The 19,748-nt window shown below is 37.9% G+C and overlaps 1 protein-coding gene across 2 annotated transcripts; it reads left to right on the top strand.

The window, feature by feature from the left end:
* Nucleotides 1-666: 666 nt before the first annotated feature.
* Nucleotides 667-19,137, top strand: tmem38b (transmembrane protein 38B). Of its 2 annotated transcripts, XM_055180333.2 has the most exons (7): nt 883-995; nt 5,781-5,806; nt 10,080-10,236; nt 12,899-13,083; nt 15,192-15,279; nt 16,826-16,943; nt 18,438-19,137. In XM_055180333.2, exons 3-7 carry the CDS (start codon nt 10,085-10,087, stop codon nt 18,666-18,668), a joined length of 774 nt encoding a protein of 257 aa, XP_055036308.1. In that variant the 5' UTR covers nt 883-995; nt 5,781-5,806; nt 10,080-10,084; the 3' UTR covers nt 18,669-19,137. The 2 variants fall into 2 exon arrangements, with proteins under 2 accessions (XP_055036307.1, XP_055036308.1); XM_055180332.2 differs by lacking the exon at nt 5,781-5,806 and having other exon boundaries at nt 667-995.
* The last annotated feature ends 611 nt before the right edge of the window (nt 19,138-19,748 follow it).

Below are 19,748 nucleotides of genomic sequence, written 5' to 3' on the forward strand. Positions count from 1 at the left end.
TTTGACAGGTCAGGTGTGCGTTTACTGAAAAATAATCAACACCCAGGGAACATTTCTCAGCCAATCAGAATGCATTCAACAGGCCCAGACACATCACGCTTGAAAGAATAACCATTTACATAAATGTCCATGTAGATTTGCATAGTACTTAAATTTTGTTAAAGTAGAACATCAGTGTTCATTTTCATAATAGGGCCTCAGAACATTACGTTACGGTTTAATGCAAACACATTTTTTTCTTTTCTTTTGTGTCATATTCATATATATTATTTCGGTAAGGTCTGTTATATGTCTCCTCTTGTTATATGTTATGTTATGATGTATGTATGTTTGTTTGTGTGTAATGTTCAACGAAAATGCAATAAAATGCAAACGAGTCTGCACGTGTGTGAATCTGTGGCCGTTTCTCAATCGGAAGTCTGCAGCCTTCAGAGGTCGCATTTCTCGGCTGCATACGTCATCAATACTGTCTTTCAGAATATTAACAATTATAAAGTTGACTATTATTCTTAGTTAATCGTAAATTGTTATAATATGCTCATGACTTGCGAAAGTAATTCCCAGGTTTTTTTATGTAATGCTCAGTTAACTGAAATTCACCAGACTTGATGACGTATGCAGCCTACAAATGCGACTTTTGGAGACTGCAGGCTTCCGATTGAGAAACGGCATGTGTGTGTACGGGGCTTCAGCTCGCAGCATCCGCGTTTAGTCATGGCGGCAGATCCGGTTACCCCTCCGATCAGCTGGTAGAGTCCGCAGGTCAAACATCTGCCGAACCTTCATGACATCAGAAATCATCTGAAGCGGATTTACACACAGAAGCACAATTAAAGCGCGTTCATTGACCAGGATCGAAATCGTTATTCTGATGGATCTGTTCGGCTTTCTGAATGTAAACGAGCTCGCGCTCGCGTTCTCAAATCTGTCCATGTTCCCGTACTTTGACATGGCGCATTACATCATATCAATAATGAGTCTGCGAGAGCAGCCAGGTAAGAGAACCGGATCGCCATTAAACATAAACTCAGATGTGTTTCTGTCAGTTTCGTGTCTGCGCGTGCGCTGTGATGCAGGAGTTAGCAGCAGATGAAAATGTTTTAAAAGCAGTGTTATTAAAAGGTTGTTTTATGCACTGTTCATGTATGTTTCTTGTCAGTTTGTGCTTTGTAAAGTTCCTGAATACTTTCTTTGACATTATCATCGTTGTCTTCCGGATTCACCTCATCATCACATGTTCATGTCAAACACAACACAAACTTTGTCTGTGCAGTGTTTGCTTTATCATTAGATTGTGAACATAAATGATCAAAAATCGCGTGTATGTTTGCTTAGCAGTTTACCTGCAGTTTTGTTCATCCTTGGATGGTAGGACTATCACGCTAATCCCTGCGCGCGTTCACATTTGTAAACATTGAGGCGCGCATTCAGCGAATAGTTCAGTTTTCAGTTGGGTTCTCTTTATAATTGACTATATGTTGGACTTTATGTGCACATATATCGACAGGATATTTATTGAGCATGACACCACACACGAATCAAAAAGAAAAAGATGTTTAATTATTAACTTACTTTCTGTCAATATTCTCTGTGTGTTTTTGTAAGTGTGCATGTCTCGTGCAGCTGGTTGCTTATTGCTTTCCACAGTTATGGTTCGATTGATTAAATATGCAAACATGTTCACCGGCTGCAGGGATGCAGATGCAAAGCTGTGTTGGCAGTTTGAATGTTTTGCATTAACCAAACTGATCTGAGACCAGTGAACTTCTCTGTGCTGTGATATTTCTGTCTTAATTAGAGTTGAGAGATTATAGCAGAGCAACAAACAGCGACAGGTGGATGCATGTATGCAGTAATGCAGTCTATTGTGTTGTCCTTGTCATGATCTCAGGCTATTTTAAACAGTCTTTGCCCTTCATGTCAGCTGGCTTCTCTTGCTCAATTCTCTGCTAATCTTCCTCCTCATTGGATCTGATCTGTGTTTTGTTGGCCCATGTTAGTTGTTTGGATAGTTTACCAAAAATGAAAGTCCTGTCATCTTTTACTTACACTCGTGTTGTTCCAAACCGTATAAATCTATTTGTTCTGCTGAACACAAATTAAGATATTTTGAATAACTTAATGCTTGTAACCAAATAGATCTGGGGCACCATTGACTTTCATTGTATTATTTTTTCCGGGTGGTATTTTTATGTTTGGGTGAATTATCCCTTTAAAGCTATCAGACCTGAACTAAAAGCAGCCACACAACACACAAATTCAAAGAAAGGTTGGGTTGAAACACCCATCATGTTATCTTTCATTGGCCTCAGATCTCTTCATGGGCTCCTCAGATTGTGTTTATCAGTTCAGTTCTTTGCCTTATAAAGACAGAGAAAAGTCTTCCCGTTCTGTTCTGTACTCCGCTCTGGGACTTTGGTCTGTGTTTGTCTAACCCGAAGTGCTTTGTGTCACTACTTGCTTGATTCATGAACTGTTGTGTTGAAGTAAAAACTCATTCATTCATTTCTCCTCTATAGCTCTCTCTTTACATCATCCAGGAACCAGAATCTTATTTTCTTTATACTTTTAAAGTACTGTGGCTAGCTGATTTAATAATATCAGATTCTGGGAAATACCATGGTACTTTGATATAATATGGTACTGAAAAATTACAGTATTCACATACCATGGTACTTTAAGGTACTAGGCTGTGTTTCGTCACTGTTTGCTAAATGCAAATAACAAAATACAACTAACCATATAATTATGCATAGACAGGACAGGATAAAAACCAAAGAAATAAAAAGAGAGGGGAAACTGATCCCAATGTCTGTAGTTATTAATTCTGCTCCTGGCCTTTAAAACCACCATACTGGATCAGACCCCCCTTACCTTCACTTACTTATACAGCTTTACGTACCCTCTTGATCCCTGCGCCCTGCCACCGAGCAACGGCTTGTGGTACCATCTCAAAAAGGGAAAAAACACTAGCACATACCTTCTCAGGAACTGTTCCACAACTCTGGAATGATTTGCCGGTCGTGACACGATCTGTTGACACTGTAGCTGTGTTTAAGACTGATCTCTTCCGCCACTTCCTAATGTAGGACTTACTATCCTTCTCTATTTTCCTTTCTCTTTATCTGTACATTTCTTTAAAAAAAAAATTCCAACCAAGCCTCTTCTATGTATACTGTGTTGAACTTGATGAGACTATTTCCAGTGCACTTATTTATTGCTGTTCTTCTGTTGATCTACTTGCTTCTATTGTTTACCTCACTTGTAAGTCGCTTGGACAAAAGCGTCTGCTAAATGACTAAATGTTAATTACAACTATAAGTATGTTGTAGTTTTATATGCATTTAATACATTTTTACCACAATTCACTTGACTTGACCTTCTGTTTCCGGTGTAATGAATGAAGTGATGTTAGCTGTAATCTAGGCTGCGTCCCAAATCTCTAAAATACTGCAGGCAGCATTCAAAGGCATCAAGCACGTCCGAATCCAATGTTTAGTTTACTTCCAGTCTCCATCATCTTGTTCCTCAATTCTACACATTGACGTGCGTGGGGAATGTGATTGGTTAAAGGGGGGGGTTCAATGGTATTTCAAGCATTCTGACTTATTAACACAGTTCTAGAGTTGTTTCCTAGTGCTAAACGTAGGCAAAGTGTCAACAAAGCAGTTGGACATGTTACAGAGTATTTATGTGCTGAATGCACTTCGCCAGGGTTCGTACAAGTTTCAGAAAGTTTTTTTTCAATTACTGGTCCAACTGAAGTTTCAGGGGTTTTCTATACGTATCACTTCTTTATATGGGCACTTCCCCCGGAAAACCCCGCCCACCCGTCAATCAGCGGGAGACGCTAGAACTTGCAAACATCTTATCACGCGACACAGCTTTGTTTAATTTCAAAAGTCAACAATGACACGAAAGAAGAAGTGTGTTTTTGGATGTAAGGAGAAGAAATCCAGCTCAATGGAAACAAGGGATATAGTTTATTATCCGGGGTAGCAGCAGAGTTTTGCGTGTGTGTTTGATGCGCTGGATTTTCCCAAGCGGGTCATGAGTTGCATGCAGTAAGTAAGTCTTCTGTCTTATGTTGGAAATAGTCGCGTGCATATTATATAAATGACACAAACATGTAGTGAAGCATAAGTTAAAAAAGTGTTGTATAGTGTTGCATGATTCGTACTCGCTCCACCCGCGGTATAACTCCTCCTTCTTCATTTGTTCGTACGTTATCGGAAAGATTCGGTAAAGCTAATCTTTCTTTTATAAATCTGATTAAACTAAAGACGCTTCGGAGATATAAATGATGTAATACTACTCTATTGGTACTCCAGATTAACATCAGATATGCAAAAACAGCGTTAGATGGGAGTGCATTTTTCTCTACATGACGCAGACTTATTCCCGTGCAATCTCCTTTAATTTCCTTTAGGGAAGATCACTTTGGGAGAAAAACTGAAGGTAAGATCTGCACTCTTAGAACAGATGTGTTAAAACAACACACTAGTGTTAGTTTAAGGACAACACACTAAATGCATTGTCCCAGAATCCACACATCTCTGTGTTATTATTGAAACAACACACTGGTAGATTTAACACAACTTGTGATTTATTTTAACACAGAATTACACATAAAAGATGAACACGTCCTTTCTTAGAGTGTGGGTCCAGATCAATGCTTTTGGTTCTCTCCCATTCTTCTTTAACAAGGGTTTGTGTACACGTGGATCCCTAAATATAAATAATAAAAAAATAAATATTGTACTACAAATAAAACCTTAAACCTATATTTGCTACAGAAACCATAGTTAAAACATGGCATTTGTAGTAAAACTCTGGTTATACAAATGATAATCAATCCGCCTAAAAACTTGTTACTACACTTTTACTACAATAAAACCATGATAATTAAAGCTTTTCAGTATCAGCTGTGCTTTTTAACACACAAGATCCCTAAATTTAACAAATCAGTAATCAAAAGAAGTTCTGATATCAAACAACATCGGATCAAATGCTAAATAAATTCTTATGAAATGAGTAAAAGCACACACTATATTCTCTTGATAACTTGTAAATGAGTGGAAATATACAAAATACTCATTTCATAACCTGAAAAATTGCAAAAGGAGACTAAAGATAAATATGAAAAATATTTTGATATTATAAATGATGTGTTTTTGTTAAATATACCAGTTCCCCATGCACTCACTTACTTTTCGTTAATTGTTTTGAGAATTTTTGTTACTTTGTTGAACTCTCTTGAATTTTTTAATTAATATTAAAAAAAACAATAATAGTACATTATGATGTGTATAAAAGCTTTTTATTTATAATTTGAGTGCCTGCCAGTCAACCTCAGAGCTCCACCCAAGGACACTAAACGCCTGAGAAAAATGTTCATGTTTCTGAATATAAAACGTATAGTTTGTTGCACCCCAAAACAGCCACTGCTGGTTATATTTTCACTTTATACACATTTTGATTGCATTTCTAGTGGTTAAATTAAAAAAAGTGATTCGTGATCTGTTTATTTTTTAACAGAATCCCATTACGCTGCCTATGAAGGCTGTCTGAATGTGTTTCCCGGAGCTGCCTTCATGCCTCTAAAGTCATTCCCTCATGAGGCAGCAAGGCAACAAATCATCTGTCTTAGTTTTGGGACGCAGCCCTTGATTCAGTATTTCTAGAGGAAAGATAACTGATCGATAGACTTTAGTTTACCTGTACTGTGTTTTTTTACTCCTGCTGATTTCTGATGTGTATTTTCTGTGCTGATGTTTCAGCCGTCTCTGTATCTGGCACTAGACAGGTATGTCACTACTGTACACACACGTCATCACTTTATATCATGTAGTTTCTGATTCTGAAACACAACATGAGAGTTTATGTGTCTGTGTAACTCATCATGAAGCTTTCTGTGATCAGTGATCTTTCAGTCGATCTTGTGTTGAAGCTGGCTGCTGCTTCATTGGCTGTTTGTCTCTGTAGATGATCAGACTGTGATCTTGTGTATCTTACACACATTTCAGTGTCAGAGATCAGATTATAGTTTCACAACAGACTTTGTGTTTCTAAAGCTGAATTGACTTGCATCTCTTTTTTAAGTTTAGCCGAGAGTTCTGGCTGTAGGATTTGTTCATATTTGGATCATTTTAAACTTTCATGTCAAAGGTGTTAAAGTTGCACTATGCAGGATTTTAAGTTTACACTTAACGACACGTCTCAGGTGCCAGAAGTGCACAAACTCAATGTTAAGCTAGTATATATATTATATACACAGCCACAGAAACAATTAAGAGACCACTCCAGTTTAATAATTTCTACATGTATCACGACCATTCTGTCCAGTGTTTGTTGAATTCCAACAAAAACATAAAGGGTGCATCCCAATTCAGGGTCTGGATCCTTTTAAGGCGGCAGACTTTGATATCAAGGCTCAAGATTTGAAGGCTGCAACAAAGCAAACTGAAATGAGACGGTCTAGCCTACGGGGAGTTGCTTCACTTGCTGTTCCCGCCCACTACACTACGCTTGTCGGCGGGACGCAGCAGCTGAGACCTTTCAGGCTTTTAAAAATAAACATGAAGGAAGATTTTTTAAATTTTATTTTAAAATATAACACACTGATGCAGATACCCAACAGTATATAAAATTTACCAACCGTAGAAATATGCAAAACGCAACACACACAATATTGCAGCAATAATATTAATTCACATCACTAAAACATCATTTATAATAATAAGACCTTTCATTTGCAAAATATACACTTTTATTTAACACTTTTATAGTTCTGAATGTTTATTTATAAAATACCCAGACATCACAGGCGTGCATTGAATCTTGGGATAGCCAAGGCTGTGAAGTATACATCTATGGATCCTGGGTTTCAGGGGAAAGAAAGGCAAGATTTGGAGGCTGCATGTGAAGGAGCCTTTGAACTGGGACAGTCTTCGTCATAGCCTTCAAATACGGCCTTTGAAGGACGCGGCCCATGAAATAGGATGCACCCAAAGTCACCCAACAACAATGTAAAAGACTGAGTGGATACAAAGATATGATTAAAATCATATGGTTAATACATCAAATTTATATTTCTGACATTTTCCTAAAATAAATGTAAAAAAAATAGCATTTTGTTATTGAGAAATGAATTTGAACTTGTTTTCTTTGCAGTATTCAAGATCTCTTATTATGCATCTTATTTGGACCATGTTTTACTCATTTAAATTTTAGTAAATTAATGCAAATAAATCATTATTACATGGCAGAAATGTGGTTTCTGTAGTTGGCAGAATGAAACAAAAATTATCATTTTATTTAAACACATACACTCCCTGACAAAAGTCTTGTCGCTTGTGTACAAATTGACCTGAAGTGCTGCTAAAATATATTTCTAATCAAGATTTGTTTTCAAGAAATGGCTCATTTTAATCCCAACAGCTTTTGTAATAGTTTCAGTGCAAAACGAAACTGTCAAAAAGTATTCTAATATTCACAGCTTGGTAAAGCACATTGAGTCAATTTTTGCAAAGACACAAGTGTTGTCGCCTTGTCATATAAGGTTCATCTGTGAATAATAATGGATCAATTAGGTCTCAGGTGTGTATAAAAAGACCCCCAGTACACTAGACCTTCACATCAACTACAACTAGACCTCTGCAAACATGCCTAACATTCACCCTGAGACTAAAGTTTTCATTATCAAGAAACTGAAGACCAGATCCACTGCTGATGTGACAGACACCTTCAATGTGTCTCAGCGTCAAGTACAGAGGATAGAAAAAAGATTTGAAGAGACTGGAGATGTTTTTGACAAGCCCAGGTCAGGCAGACCCCGCAAGACAACTGCTCGAGAGGACCGTTTGTCGTCTCAAAAATCCAAGGTCAGCCCATTTTCCACTGCAGCAGAGCTTCACGAGATCTGGTCACCTGAAATCCCGTCAACCAGAACAGTTTGTCAGATTTTGTCTCAAAATGGCCTCCATGGTCGAATCAGTGCCCAGAAGACAGCACTAAACAAAAGGCCCACAGCCTGCTAAAAGGATGGACGCTGGAAAAGCAGAAGGTTGATTTTTCAGATGATTTTTCTGTTGATTTACACCACAGTCAAATATTGCAGGAGACCTACTGGAGTCCGCATGGATCCAAGATTCACCCAGAAAACAGTTTGGTGGCAGAAAATTGTGGTCTGGTTACATCCAGTATGGGTGTGTGTGCGAGATCTGCAGGGTGGAAGGCAACATCAAAAATCTAAAATACCAAGAAATCTTAGCTACCGCTTATATTCCCAACCATAAAAGAGGCCAAATTCTGCTGCAGGATGGTGCTCCATCGCATACTTCCATCTCCAAATCAAAGTTCCTCAAGGTGAAGAAGATCAAGATGCTCCAGGATTGGCCAGCCCAGTCACCAGACATGAACATCATTGAGCATATGTGGGGTAGGATGAAAGAGAAAGCATGGAAGATGAAACCAAAGAATATTGATGAACTCTGGGAGGCATGCAAGACTGCTTTCTTTATATTCCTGATGACTTCATCAATACATTATATGAATCCTTGCCAAACCGCATGGATGCAGTCCTTCAAGCTCATGGAAGTCATACAAGATATTCAATTTGGATCTCACAGCACCACTACTTAATTTGCTGACATATTTTTGTATTTGCAGTAAATTTGTTCTGTATATAGGTGACAAAACTTTTGTCTTGCTTAAATTTGACCTCTCTGTCTTGATTAAATGATAAATCCTTTTTCAGTGAAACTAATTCATTTCAGTGCATTAAACATCATTTGGGAGGGTTTTAGCTTTTCATATGAGCTATTTCTAACACCAATTGATTAATTAAAAGTCAGGTTAATTGCAGGTGTTTCTACAAAATAGATAAGCGACAAGACTTTTGTCAGGGAGTGTACATATAAATAGTACATTTAGAAAATATATATATATAACGTAAACTTTCAGCCGTAGATTTACAGTGACAAATGTACAAATGTTTAAAACCACCATCTCTGAGACTCTGTTGGTTTATGAGAGTTGAAAACGCTAGAGTAATCTAAATGAAAGGCGTAACCACACCAAAAGTAATGTTTTTACACATAAAAGCATTAATGTAAATGTGGCCTCAAACTTCTACAGAGCTCAGTAGTAGTACAGTAAGACTTAGTGTACACTTAAGCTGCCTGTATAGTATGTATATTGCAGGCTACTACTGAGGGAAAGATACAGACTCTTAGACCCCATGCGTTACTCTTCATCATCATCCTCTTCTTCAGTACTCAACTCATATTCACTCTGCTGATGTATTTTATGTGACGTGTCAGTGATTTATCACAGCTGCTTTATATCTGTTTAATGCTTTCACCTGTGTGTGATTATTGGCTAAGAGCTACACAACCGTTGAGCAAAGGTTATAGATCTCAAACACCCCCAAACAATATAAAAACACCACAACACACTTCTAGTGAATTATGATAGAGAAATACTTTTCTAAATAAATCCTGCATAGTTCACCTTTAAACTCAATATTAAGCAACATTGTGAATGTTGATTTTAAAGAGAGATTTTTTTTGTCTATAAAGTGTCACACATAATGTAATGAGATCATATAACAATCACATGTTTGTCTGAAGTGCTTTCATTGCATACTTCATGTCTCACATATTGTTTTTCATCAGTAGTGGGCTGTGTATAGTACAGTACAGTACAATATATTTATTATAGTATTTCAGTGACACACACAACATATCCATGGTCACATGTTCAGACCGGTTGTCCTCTTAATCTCCTATAATCCCTCAAACCCCATCAGACCGTCACATGACCTGAACTTCTGTCAGACAGACACTGTATAATATATCTATACAAAATAATGCAGAAAGAATTTATGTTCATGTTAAATGTGTAGTTTGTGAAACCAGTAACACACACACACACACAGTATACAGTTACAGGACACACAGTATGTTTATGTGCATGTGCTGTTGTTTGTGTAGTGTTGTGTACATTAGGAGATATGTGTGTGTGTATGTGACTGTGTTTTGTTTGTTAAAACTCTGATGATGTTATTTGTTGAACAGGAGCGATGGAGGTCTCTCAGAGGAGTCCCTTTGCCTGCTGGTTCAGTTCAATGCTTTATTGTTTTGGGGGAGCGATTCTTTCTGCGCTGATGATGGCAGACGCGCCGGTCGCACCCCTCTCTAATACTACAAACCTACTGCTCGCATCTCTCATGTGGTGAGACACACTAACACACACAACTTTTTTTACTTATAGTCATGTTGAATGTTAGTTTCCTGTAAGCATTTCGCACAACTAGTTCTCTTAACTAATCCATACTAATGTAAACCCCAGACATCAGATAAAGTTCAAACATGTACAAACACTCAGATCTGATGGATTGCAGATGTAAAGATCATTACATGAACAGGTCTTTATATCTCAATGTGATGTTACAGCGCCATCTAAAGGATCAAAGGAATCATTACTTCTCAATTACACAGAATACAAGCACTCTTTTATAATAGTTTATCATAATGTCTGTGGAAATTGCACATTTTTGTTGTTGATATTACAAAAAAACTACCAGTACCATGGTAAAATGTTGACATTATAAGGTATTTCTTATATTAAGACTATTCTTTTAAGATGATTTAGTGATTTTAAAAGTAATGGTACTATAAATGAAATGAAGTGAGTATGTTGTGCTCTAATTGTATTATTTTTTACAGAATTTAAATGTATTAATAATTTTATTACTATTATTTCTCACAAACACTTTTTGCTATTTTTTGCAGATATTTCTGTCAAATTGGTCGTGATTCACTCAAAAAGTATTGAAAATAACATTAAATAACTTCATCTGGACGTTAATTATCATCATACAAATGAAATCCATTTGTACTTTTGAGAGTTTTCTTTCATCCATTAAAAGGTTCTTTGACATTTCAGAGTGAAATAATTTCACCATCATCATTCACAGACTGAACACTCACTATAATTAAACTCCTAACATCACAAATTATACTAATGGATATTTAAATGAGCACTCACTGATGCTGAGAGAGAGACAGCGAGAGAGAGCGAGAGACTGATTCATTGCATTGTGTCTGACTGTATCACATACACTCACCTAAAGGATTATTAGGAACACCTGTTCAATTTCTCATTAATGCAATTATCTAATCAACCAATCACATGTCAGTTGCTTCAATACATTTAGGGGTGTGGTCCCGGTCAAGACAATCTCCTGAACTCCAAACTGAATGTCAGAATGGGAAAGAAAGGTGATTTAAGCTATTTTGAGCGTGGCATGGTTGTTGGTGCCAGATGGGCCAGTCTGAGTATTTCACAATCTGCTCAGTTACTGGGATTATCACGCACAACCATTTCTAGGGTTTACAAAGAATGGTGTGAAAAGAGAAAAACATCCAGTATGTGTCAGTCCTGTGGGTGAAAATGCCTTGTTGATGCTAGAGGTCAGAGGAGAATGAGCCGACTGATTCAAGCTGATAAAAGAGCAACTTTGACTGAAATAATCACTCGTTACAACCGAGGTATGCAGCAAAGCATTTGTGAAGACACAACACACATAACCTTGAGGCAGATGGGCTACAACAGCAGAAGACCCCACCGGGTACCACTCATCTTCACTACAAATAGGAAAAGAGGCTACAATTTGCACGAGCTCACCAAAATTCGACAGACTGGAAAAATGTTGCCTGGTCTGATGAGTCTCGATTTCAGATGGTAGAGTCAGAATTTGGCGTAAACAGAATGAGAACCACTGTTCCCACTGTGCAGGCTGCTGGTGGTGTAATGGTGTAGGGGATATTTTCTTGGCACACTTTAGGCCCCTTAGTGCCAATTGGGCATCGTTTAAATGCCACGGCCTACCTGAGCATTGTTTCTGACCATGTTCATCCCTTTATGACCACCATGTACTCATCCTCTGATGGCTACTTCCAGCAGAATAATGCACCCTGTCACAAAGCTCGAATCATTTCAAATTGGTTTCTTGAACATGACAATGAGTTCACTGTACTAAAATGGCCCCCACAGTCACCAGATCTCAACCCAATAAAGCAGGAATGGGGAACCCTGGGTCCTGGAGGGCCACTGTCCTGCAGAGTTTAGTTCCAACCCTAATCAAACACACCTGAATTTAATTTCCGAGTAATCCTGAAGACTTTAATTTTTCAGGTGTGTTTAATTAGGGTTGGAACTAAACTCTGCAGGACAGTGGCCCTCCAGGACCAGGGTTCCCCACCCCTGCAATAGAGCATCTTTGGGATGTGGTGGAACGGGAGCTTCATGTCCTGGATGCGCATCCCACAAATCTCCATCAACTACAAGATGCTATCCTATTAATATTGGCCAACATTTCTAAAGAATGCTTTCAGCACCTTGTTGAATCAATGCCACGTAGAATTAAGGCAGTTCTGAAGGCGAATGTGGGTCAAACACAGTATTAGTATGGTGTTCCTAATAATCCTTTAGGTGAGTGTATTATGTGTTCACAGTGTTTATGAGCTGAATTCAGTTTGTAATGTTGCACATGTGGTCTGACAGCAGTGTTGACATTTGTGTGATTTAATGAAGAATGAATTTTACTTACTTTGGTTATTGAAATACAAAATCTCAATATTTAATCTCAATATTTATATATATTTCACATCAAGTTTCTTTGATTTAATGATTAAATGTTTATTTTAAAATGTTCAGTGTGTCTCAGACTTTGAATCTGATATAGTCCTGTAATATTAGCAGTATAATTTGTCCACATGATTCATGTTATATCACGTCAATCACTAACCACTGATATATAGATGTTAAATTAAACTAATCAGAGAGGTTATAAAGGTTTTATCTGTCTGTCCGTCTGTCTGTCTGTCTGCAGGTATCTGGTGTTTTATTGTCCTCTGGATGTTGTGTACTCACTGACCTCCATCTTTCCTCTCCGTCTGCTCCTGACTGCTATGAAGGAAGTGACACGTACATGGAAGGTCCTGGGCGGAGTCATTCAAGCTGGGAAAAAGTATAAAGATGGTCTTTTTGTCATGATCGCAGTGGGATGGGCAAAAGGTACAAACACACACACCACACACACGCATCCATGATAATCACAGTCATCTATCTCTGTTATTATTTGACGTCTTTCAGTCTGATATTGAGCACTTTATTGCGTTGGGACGTGAGAATATTCTTTCCTTGACATTTTAATTTTTAAAAGCTTCCGGTTGTTTTTTATAGATTTTGATTATTAAAGTGGTGCAGTATTTCACCCTCCTGCTGTCCTTCAATTAAACTGAGAAAGCTTTGAAATATCAAGAGGTTGAGGTGACTGTAATGACAGTGTATAAAAAGAGACACAACACATCAAACAATGACCATCATAACCCATCATAAGACCATTTCAGTGACTCTCTCATTATTTCATAGAGCATCATAATAAGAAATAGTTCTCATTTGAACACCTGCTTTTATGAAAGTAGATTTCTCAGACTGATTTCATACAGTATTTGTGAATATGTTATATGTAATCCAGTCACTGTCCATCAGCTCTTCTGTCATGATTTAGTTAAATAATGAGACCTTGCTTAGATAAATGCTGTATGATTGTGTTACGTGATCATGTTTTTAATCATTCATCTCATGAATAAGAGGATTTTAATTGATGAAAGGTTGCTATGGACACAGGATGATTTTATATTTTCTTTAACATTCTGCACATTTATTCTCTTTGGGGTCAAAGGTTGTTTAATGTGAGTTAATGTTAGTCTTTAAAGTGTGATTGAAGATTTTATCAAAAAAGGTTGTTGTAATGAAAAGATGGAGAAGCAGTCAGTATTAAAATATACATCTCTGTCTGCCCCTGTTTCTGTCTGTCCCTGTGTCTGTCTGTCTGTCTGTCTGTCTCTGTGTCTGTCTGTCTGTCTGTCTCTGTGTCTGTCTGTCTGTCTGTCTTTGTTTGTCTGTCTCTGTGTCTGTCTGTCTGTCTGTCTGTCTTTGTGTCTGTCTGTCTGTCTTTCTGTCTGTTTCTGTGTCTGTTTGTCTCTGTGTCTGTCTCTGTTTGTCTGTCTCTGTGTCTGTCTCTGTCTGTGTCTGTCTGTCTTTGTGTCTGTCTGTCTTTCTGTCTGTTTCTGTGTCTGTTTGTCTCTGTGTCTGTCTCTGTTTGTCTGTCTCTGTGTCTGTCTCTGTCTGTGTCTGTCTGTCTTTGTGTCTGTCTGTCTTTCTGTCTGTTTCTGTGTCTGTTTGTCTCTGTGTCTGTCTCTGTTTGTCTGTCTCTGTGTCTGTCTGTCTCTGTCTGTGTCTGTCTGTCTTTGTGTCTGTCTGTCTTTCTGTCTGTTTCTGTGTCTGTTTGTCTCTGTGTCTGTCTCTGTTTGTCTGTCTCTGTGTCTGTCTCTGTCTGTGTCTGTCTGTCTTTGTGTCTGTCTGTCTTTCTGTCTGTTTCTGTGTCTGTTTGTCTCTGTGTCTGTCTCTGTTTGTCTGTCTCTGTGTCTGTCTGTCTCTGTCTGTGTCTGTCTGTCTGTGTGTCTGTCTGTCTGTCTGTCTGTTTCTGTGTCTGTTTGTCTCTGTGTCTGTCTCTGTCTGTGTTTGTCTGTCTCTGTGTCTGTCTCTGTCTGTGTCTGTCTCTGTGTCTGTCTGTCTGTCTGTCTCTGTGTTTGTCTCTGTCTGCGTCTGTGTTTGTCTGTGTCTGTCTTTGTGTCTGTTTGTCTTTTTGTCTGTGTCTGTCAGTGTGTCACTGTGTCTGTTTGTCTGTGTGTTTGTCTCTGTGTCTGTCTGTCTCTGTGTTTGTTTGTCACTGTGTCTGTCTGTCTCTGTGTGTGTCTGTCTGTCTCTGTGTCTGTCTCTGTGTCCGTTTGTCTCTGTGTCTGTTTCTGTGTCTGTCTGTCTGTCTCTGTGTCTGTCTGTCTGTCTCTGTGTCTGTCTGTCTCTGTGTGTCTGTCTCTGTGTCTGTCTCTGTGTCTGTCTGTCTCTGTGTCTGTCTGTCTGTCTCTGTGTTTGTCTCTGTGTGTCTGTTTCTGTCTGTCTGTCTCTGTGTCTGTTTGTCTCTGTGTCTGTCTATTAAATTTTTTAATTTCAATTTTAATGTGCTTTATTGGCATGACAAGTGTTACACTGTATTGCCAAAGCATTAACAGTTTATATAGAACATATGTCTGTCTGTCTGTCTGTGTGTCTGTCTGTAGGTGCTGGTGGAGGTCTCATCAGTAACTTCGAGCAGTTAGTTCGGGGCGTCTGGAAGCCTGAGACCAATGAACTACTGAAGATGTCATAGTAAGATAAAATCAATATATTCATACAAATAAAACCGTCGATTTCAAATATCTGGATATTAAAAAGTAAAGTAATTATACTAAAGAATATTAAATGTTGTTTGATTTGGGGTGTCAGTTTTCTCTCTCGTGTGTTTCTGTCTTCATCATGTGAGCTATTGTTGGACTTTTCAAACCCATCAAATGTATTTTTGTCAAACGTTGACCTAAAAAGTGTTTGCTCTGTTTTTCTTTATAGTAAATGGCATTTGCTTTAATTTTTAGTTATTGCAGTGACATTCAGACATATTTTAATCCAACTATATAATCTACTACATGAATCAAACCCATTCTGTCAGTGTATGATACACAGGATAGATAAACACATCAGTCTTTAATGTGTATGTGAGAGTAGCAGAATGTTATTTTTCTTTTAGATGTCATGATGAGTGACATTTGAATACAGACAGACACACACAGAGATGTTTGATAGCACTTCATGTCCTGCGGTCTCTTTCTCTCAGTATAATAACGTTTCAGGCCGTGTTTTTTCCTCCCAGAATGCCGCAGGTAGAATAATTGGCTTCTGTATTGATCTGCGCTCGTCTTCAGTCCAGACTTGTTGTCATGGTTTTTGTGCGGGTGGCATTTGAAAAGATGTGGAAGAACGCACGAGAGATTACAGTCACTTTCTGTTATCTGTCACCGTGGAGACGAAGCGTCTGCGTCTGTCACTGCACGTCTGCGTGATGCTCGTGTGTTTATATGCAGATGGGAAATAAAACATTTGTGCACTTAGTCAATATTAATCCTCATGTGTGTCATATTATACATAAATCATTATCTACATTTACATGCAACCAAATAATCCATTTGTAATCGTATTGATTGCTCAATTGTATTGAAAAGCTTTCATGTAAACACCTTAATCAATACGTTTGAGGTCGGTCGGATGAAAATTTGGATTATATTGAAAGGAGTGGTCTGGTCTGATCCGATTTAAAAAGTGTGTTTTCTTTGCCTATATCTGAAAACTTCTTAAGAACAACTTTCTCCAACTCAACTTTGACTTTGTCCATTTATCCAGAGCGTGAACTCAGCGAGAGATGTTGTGCACTGCGTTGCCAAGTCTTCTGCTTTTTGGCGGAGTACAGATTTAGGTTACTTTCAAACTGTTTCAGCGAGTTGATTTTTTTTCTGTGGGTTAAAGGATTTCGTTCAGTAGTTATTGGTATTTGGACTGTGAATACTCATTGGGATGTTTTTGGGGTAGTTTTGAATGTTGCAACATCTGGCAACCCTGTCCCTGCACAGATGTTTAGTTGGGATTATATAGAATCTACGTGTAAACCAACATTTTCATCAGATTTCAAAAAGTTAAACTGTGATGTGCTATAAGTTTATTTATTATTAATAATAATGAAAAAAATGAGCAGTAATGTAGTTTTAACTCTGGCCTGTTTTATTTAAAGTTGTGTAATGTCTATAACGTGAGTATGATCACACAAAAGTGCTTTTCCTTAAAAACTCATTTAACTGAGTCTGATTTAATCTCTGTGTGTCTGCAGCCCGACTAAAGTCAGTCTGTTGGGAGCGTTTCTGTTTTCTCTCCAGCAGTGCCGATACCTCCCGATTCAAACACATCACCTCATCTTCATCTACACGCTCTTCATCGTCACCAACAAGGTTTGTTCTGTTTGTCCTTCTGCTTGATCCATACTGAAAGAAATGTTTACTTTTTCAGTTTTCCAACTGGGGTCCGGAGACACCTAGAGGCCTTCAAGGAAATAAGCAAAAGAAAAATTGTACAATGTATTTAATAGGTGTTTATCTTTAATTTCTTGCTACATACATTTCAGAATCGTTTATATATTTGCTTTGTGTGCTTTCTTTATTTTACTCATTGAGGTTTATATGGCAGGAAACAAGATTTATTATTAAAGTGGCTGCAGTACAAATACATTTAATAGAAAATTGATCTCTTCATGTTTATACATCCAGCATTAGTCTAAGGCCACATTTACACCGCATGTTTGACGTCAATTCCGATTTTTCCCTCATGTGGCACAGATTGGATATGACCCATGAACATGTAAGCAGGAAAAAATCACATAGATTCAGATATTTTCCAATCGGTTTCAGGCCTCATTCTTATGTCCAAATAAATCGATATATACATGCATTCATGCCAGCAATTTAAGCGGACAGATCAGATATTCCCATCTCAAGACGTATCATGCATCATTGAAAATGCTAAGCTGGCAAACGCAATCACATGACACGATCACATGACTCTTATTAGCAGCGTAATGACTTTTCGACAGCTCCGCTGTATAATCTTGTAGAATCATTTTGCTTTAAGTTGCTCCGTGCTTTAAGTTGTTCTGGGTCAGTATGTCTACCTTGAATTGTTTTGCCAAGTGTTTAATGTAAATGGATAAATCGGTGTAAATTTCGCTTATAAAAGGTGATGTAAGCGGGACGTTAAAAAAATCGGATCAGAATTTGGCATCAAGATTTGGAGTGTAAATTCAGCCTAAGTGTAACCAATTATATGTTCATTATACATAAAAATATATTTTGTGTAGGGCGTCTGTTACATTAATCATTACATTTAGGGGTCACTAGCATCATTCCCGCTGTACACAACATCACAGTACCGTATCCCACAATGCTGTGTGCTTGACTTTTAATTATTGGTGTATACCACAACATTGGTAGTGTTTGTTTTCTCATACATGAATATCAGCATTGGTGTCGGTATTAAAGCAAATTCGAGGTTTTTTCATTGATTCGTGTGTGTGTGCGCTGTTTTTTAATTGCACTGCAGATAAAAGCAAACGTCTCCTCTCGCATCCATCATATGAGTGAATTTAACAAATGATCTGCTAAATCTCTGGAGTAAATCTCCGGCGTTGTCTTGTGTCGTGACTCCAGCGCTTCAGTCTTACACATTTCAGTCGTTTTTTGCATCATTTTCATGTAATTGCATCATTCTGCAGTTCCTCTGTGAGACTTCATCTGCCGATCTTGATGTTTTAAAGTAAAATATCTGTCTTAGCTCGGACTCATTCAGCCTTTAACCTCTGACTGTCAGGAAAAGACAAAACTTTCTTCAGTCGGATGTTTAACATGATGAGAATTGTTAATGTGATGTTTGAAATCTTTTCTCTCTGTCAGATTCGCATTATGATGTTGGGTTCCTCTTCTTATCCGTTCTCTTCGGTGGAGTCTGTCCTCTTCAAGACTCTGTTCGTTCGACCTTTGACCTTTTCATCCATGAGTGACCTGACCCAAAGCTCTGCCCACCAGAACCACAAAAAACCAAACGCTTCCAACGGCTCGACATCCTCACGCAACACGGACCAAACTGACCGTAAAGAGTCAGCAGTAAACAAAAAGATCAACTGAACCAAAGAGACTTGATGTGTGTGCGAGTGCGCGCGCGTGTGTGTGTGTGTGTGTGTGTGTGTGTGTGTGTGTGTGTGTGTGTGTGTGCGTGCGTGCGAGTGCGTGCGTGCGTGTGCGTGCGTGCGCGTGCGAGTGCGTGCGTGCGTGTGTGTGCGTGTGTGTGCGTGCGTGTGTGTGATTCTCTTTATTCTACATCAGATCTGTGCTGGTGAAACTTTTCTAAACAATTCCTGCTGATAATGCTTTTAAATGCACAAAATCTATTTTATATTTCTGTGTATATTGCTGTGATGTGTATATATTTCCTATTCTGAAATGATTGACAGAAATTCTATTCTTTTCTATTCTCTATCTGCAGTGATCATATATTTTGTATTATTTATAATGCATTTGTGAATGCAATCACTTACAGTGGAATGCTGAGCATGTATATTATGAAATGATTGAATATAATTCACCTGATCACTGACATCTGTCTAAAGTCTCATATTTCTCCTCATGACAACATTTACGAGAGTATGATGGGGTTTGTCTGTACTGGTGATAGTGAAGGTGGTTAACTGGTTAAGGTTTTACCAGCTAATCTCTGGAGGTCTCATCTGATGTGCTCTCACATAAAATATAATTCAGAATGTTAAAGGAGGTTTAGGTTGAGATTTATCTGTAAAGGATCAAAACAATCAATCATTTCCCCCTCAGATCTGATTTGTGCCCCCTCAGTTTTATTTTTGGGATTCATGAGAAGGTTTAAAAACGAGACCTAAGATTATTATGGATAATTTAAAAGACGTCTATATTTTGCTGATATGTTGTACCTAACCCACTGTGGTTGCAAATTAAGTCTTTTCAGCTATCTTACAATCTTAAAGATGTGGTTTTATTTGACATTTATCTGCGCTATTATCACTTATGATATCAGTAATATTAGTTCAGTAAGTTTGAAATAAAGCAAGTGTTAATAAACAAATTCAATGCAGAGAATTACAGCTCTTTTATTCAAATAATGAAAATTAAAAGTTAAAATTGTATTAGTTTTGTTTCTTTGGTTAGCTGTGCAGTATGCATACTTGTGCAATGTTT

The sequence above is a fragment of the Misgurnus anguillicaudatus genome, chromosome 9 (genome assembly GCF_027580225.2).
Source record: "Misgurnus anguillicaudatus chromosome 9, ASM2758022v2, whole genome shotgun sequence".
NCBI lineage: Eukaryota > Metazoa > Chordata > Actinopteri > Cypriniformes > Cobitidae > Misgurnus > Misgurnus anguillicaudatus.

Bases quoted from the DNA above. Each gene is read 5' to 3' on its own strand.
- tmem38b (XM_055180332.2), top strand. From the start codon at position 872: ATGGATCTGTTCGGCTTTCTGAATGTAAACGAGCTCGCGCTCGCGTTC. The intron at 10,237-12,898 runs GTGAGACACACT...GTCTGTCTGCAG, and splicing joins CTGCTCGCATCTCTCATGTG to GTATCTGGTGTTTTATTGTC. The intron at 13,084-15,191 runs GTACAAACACAC...GTCTGTCTGTAG, and splicing joins CGCAGTGGGATGGGCAAAAG to GTGCTGGTGGAGGTCTCATC.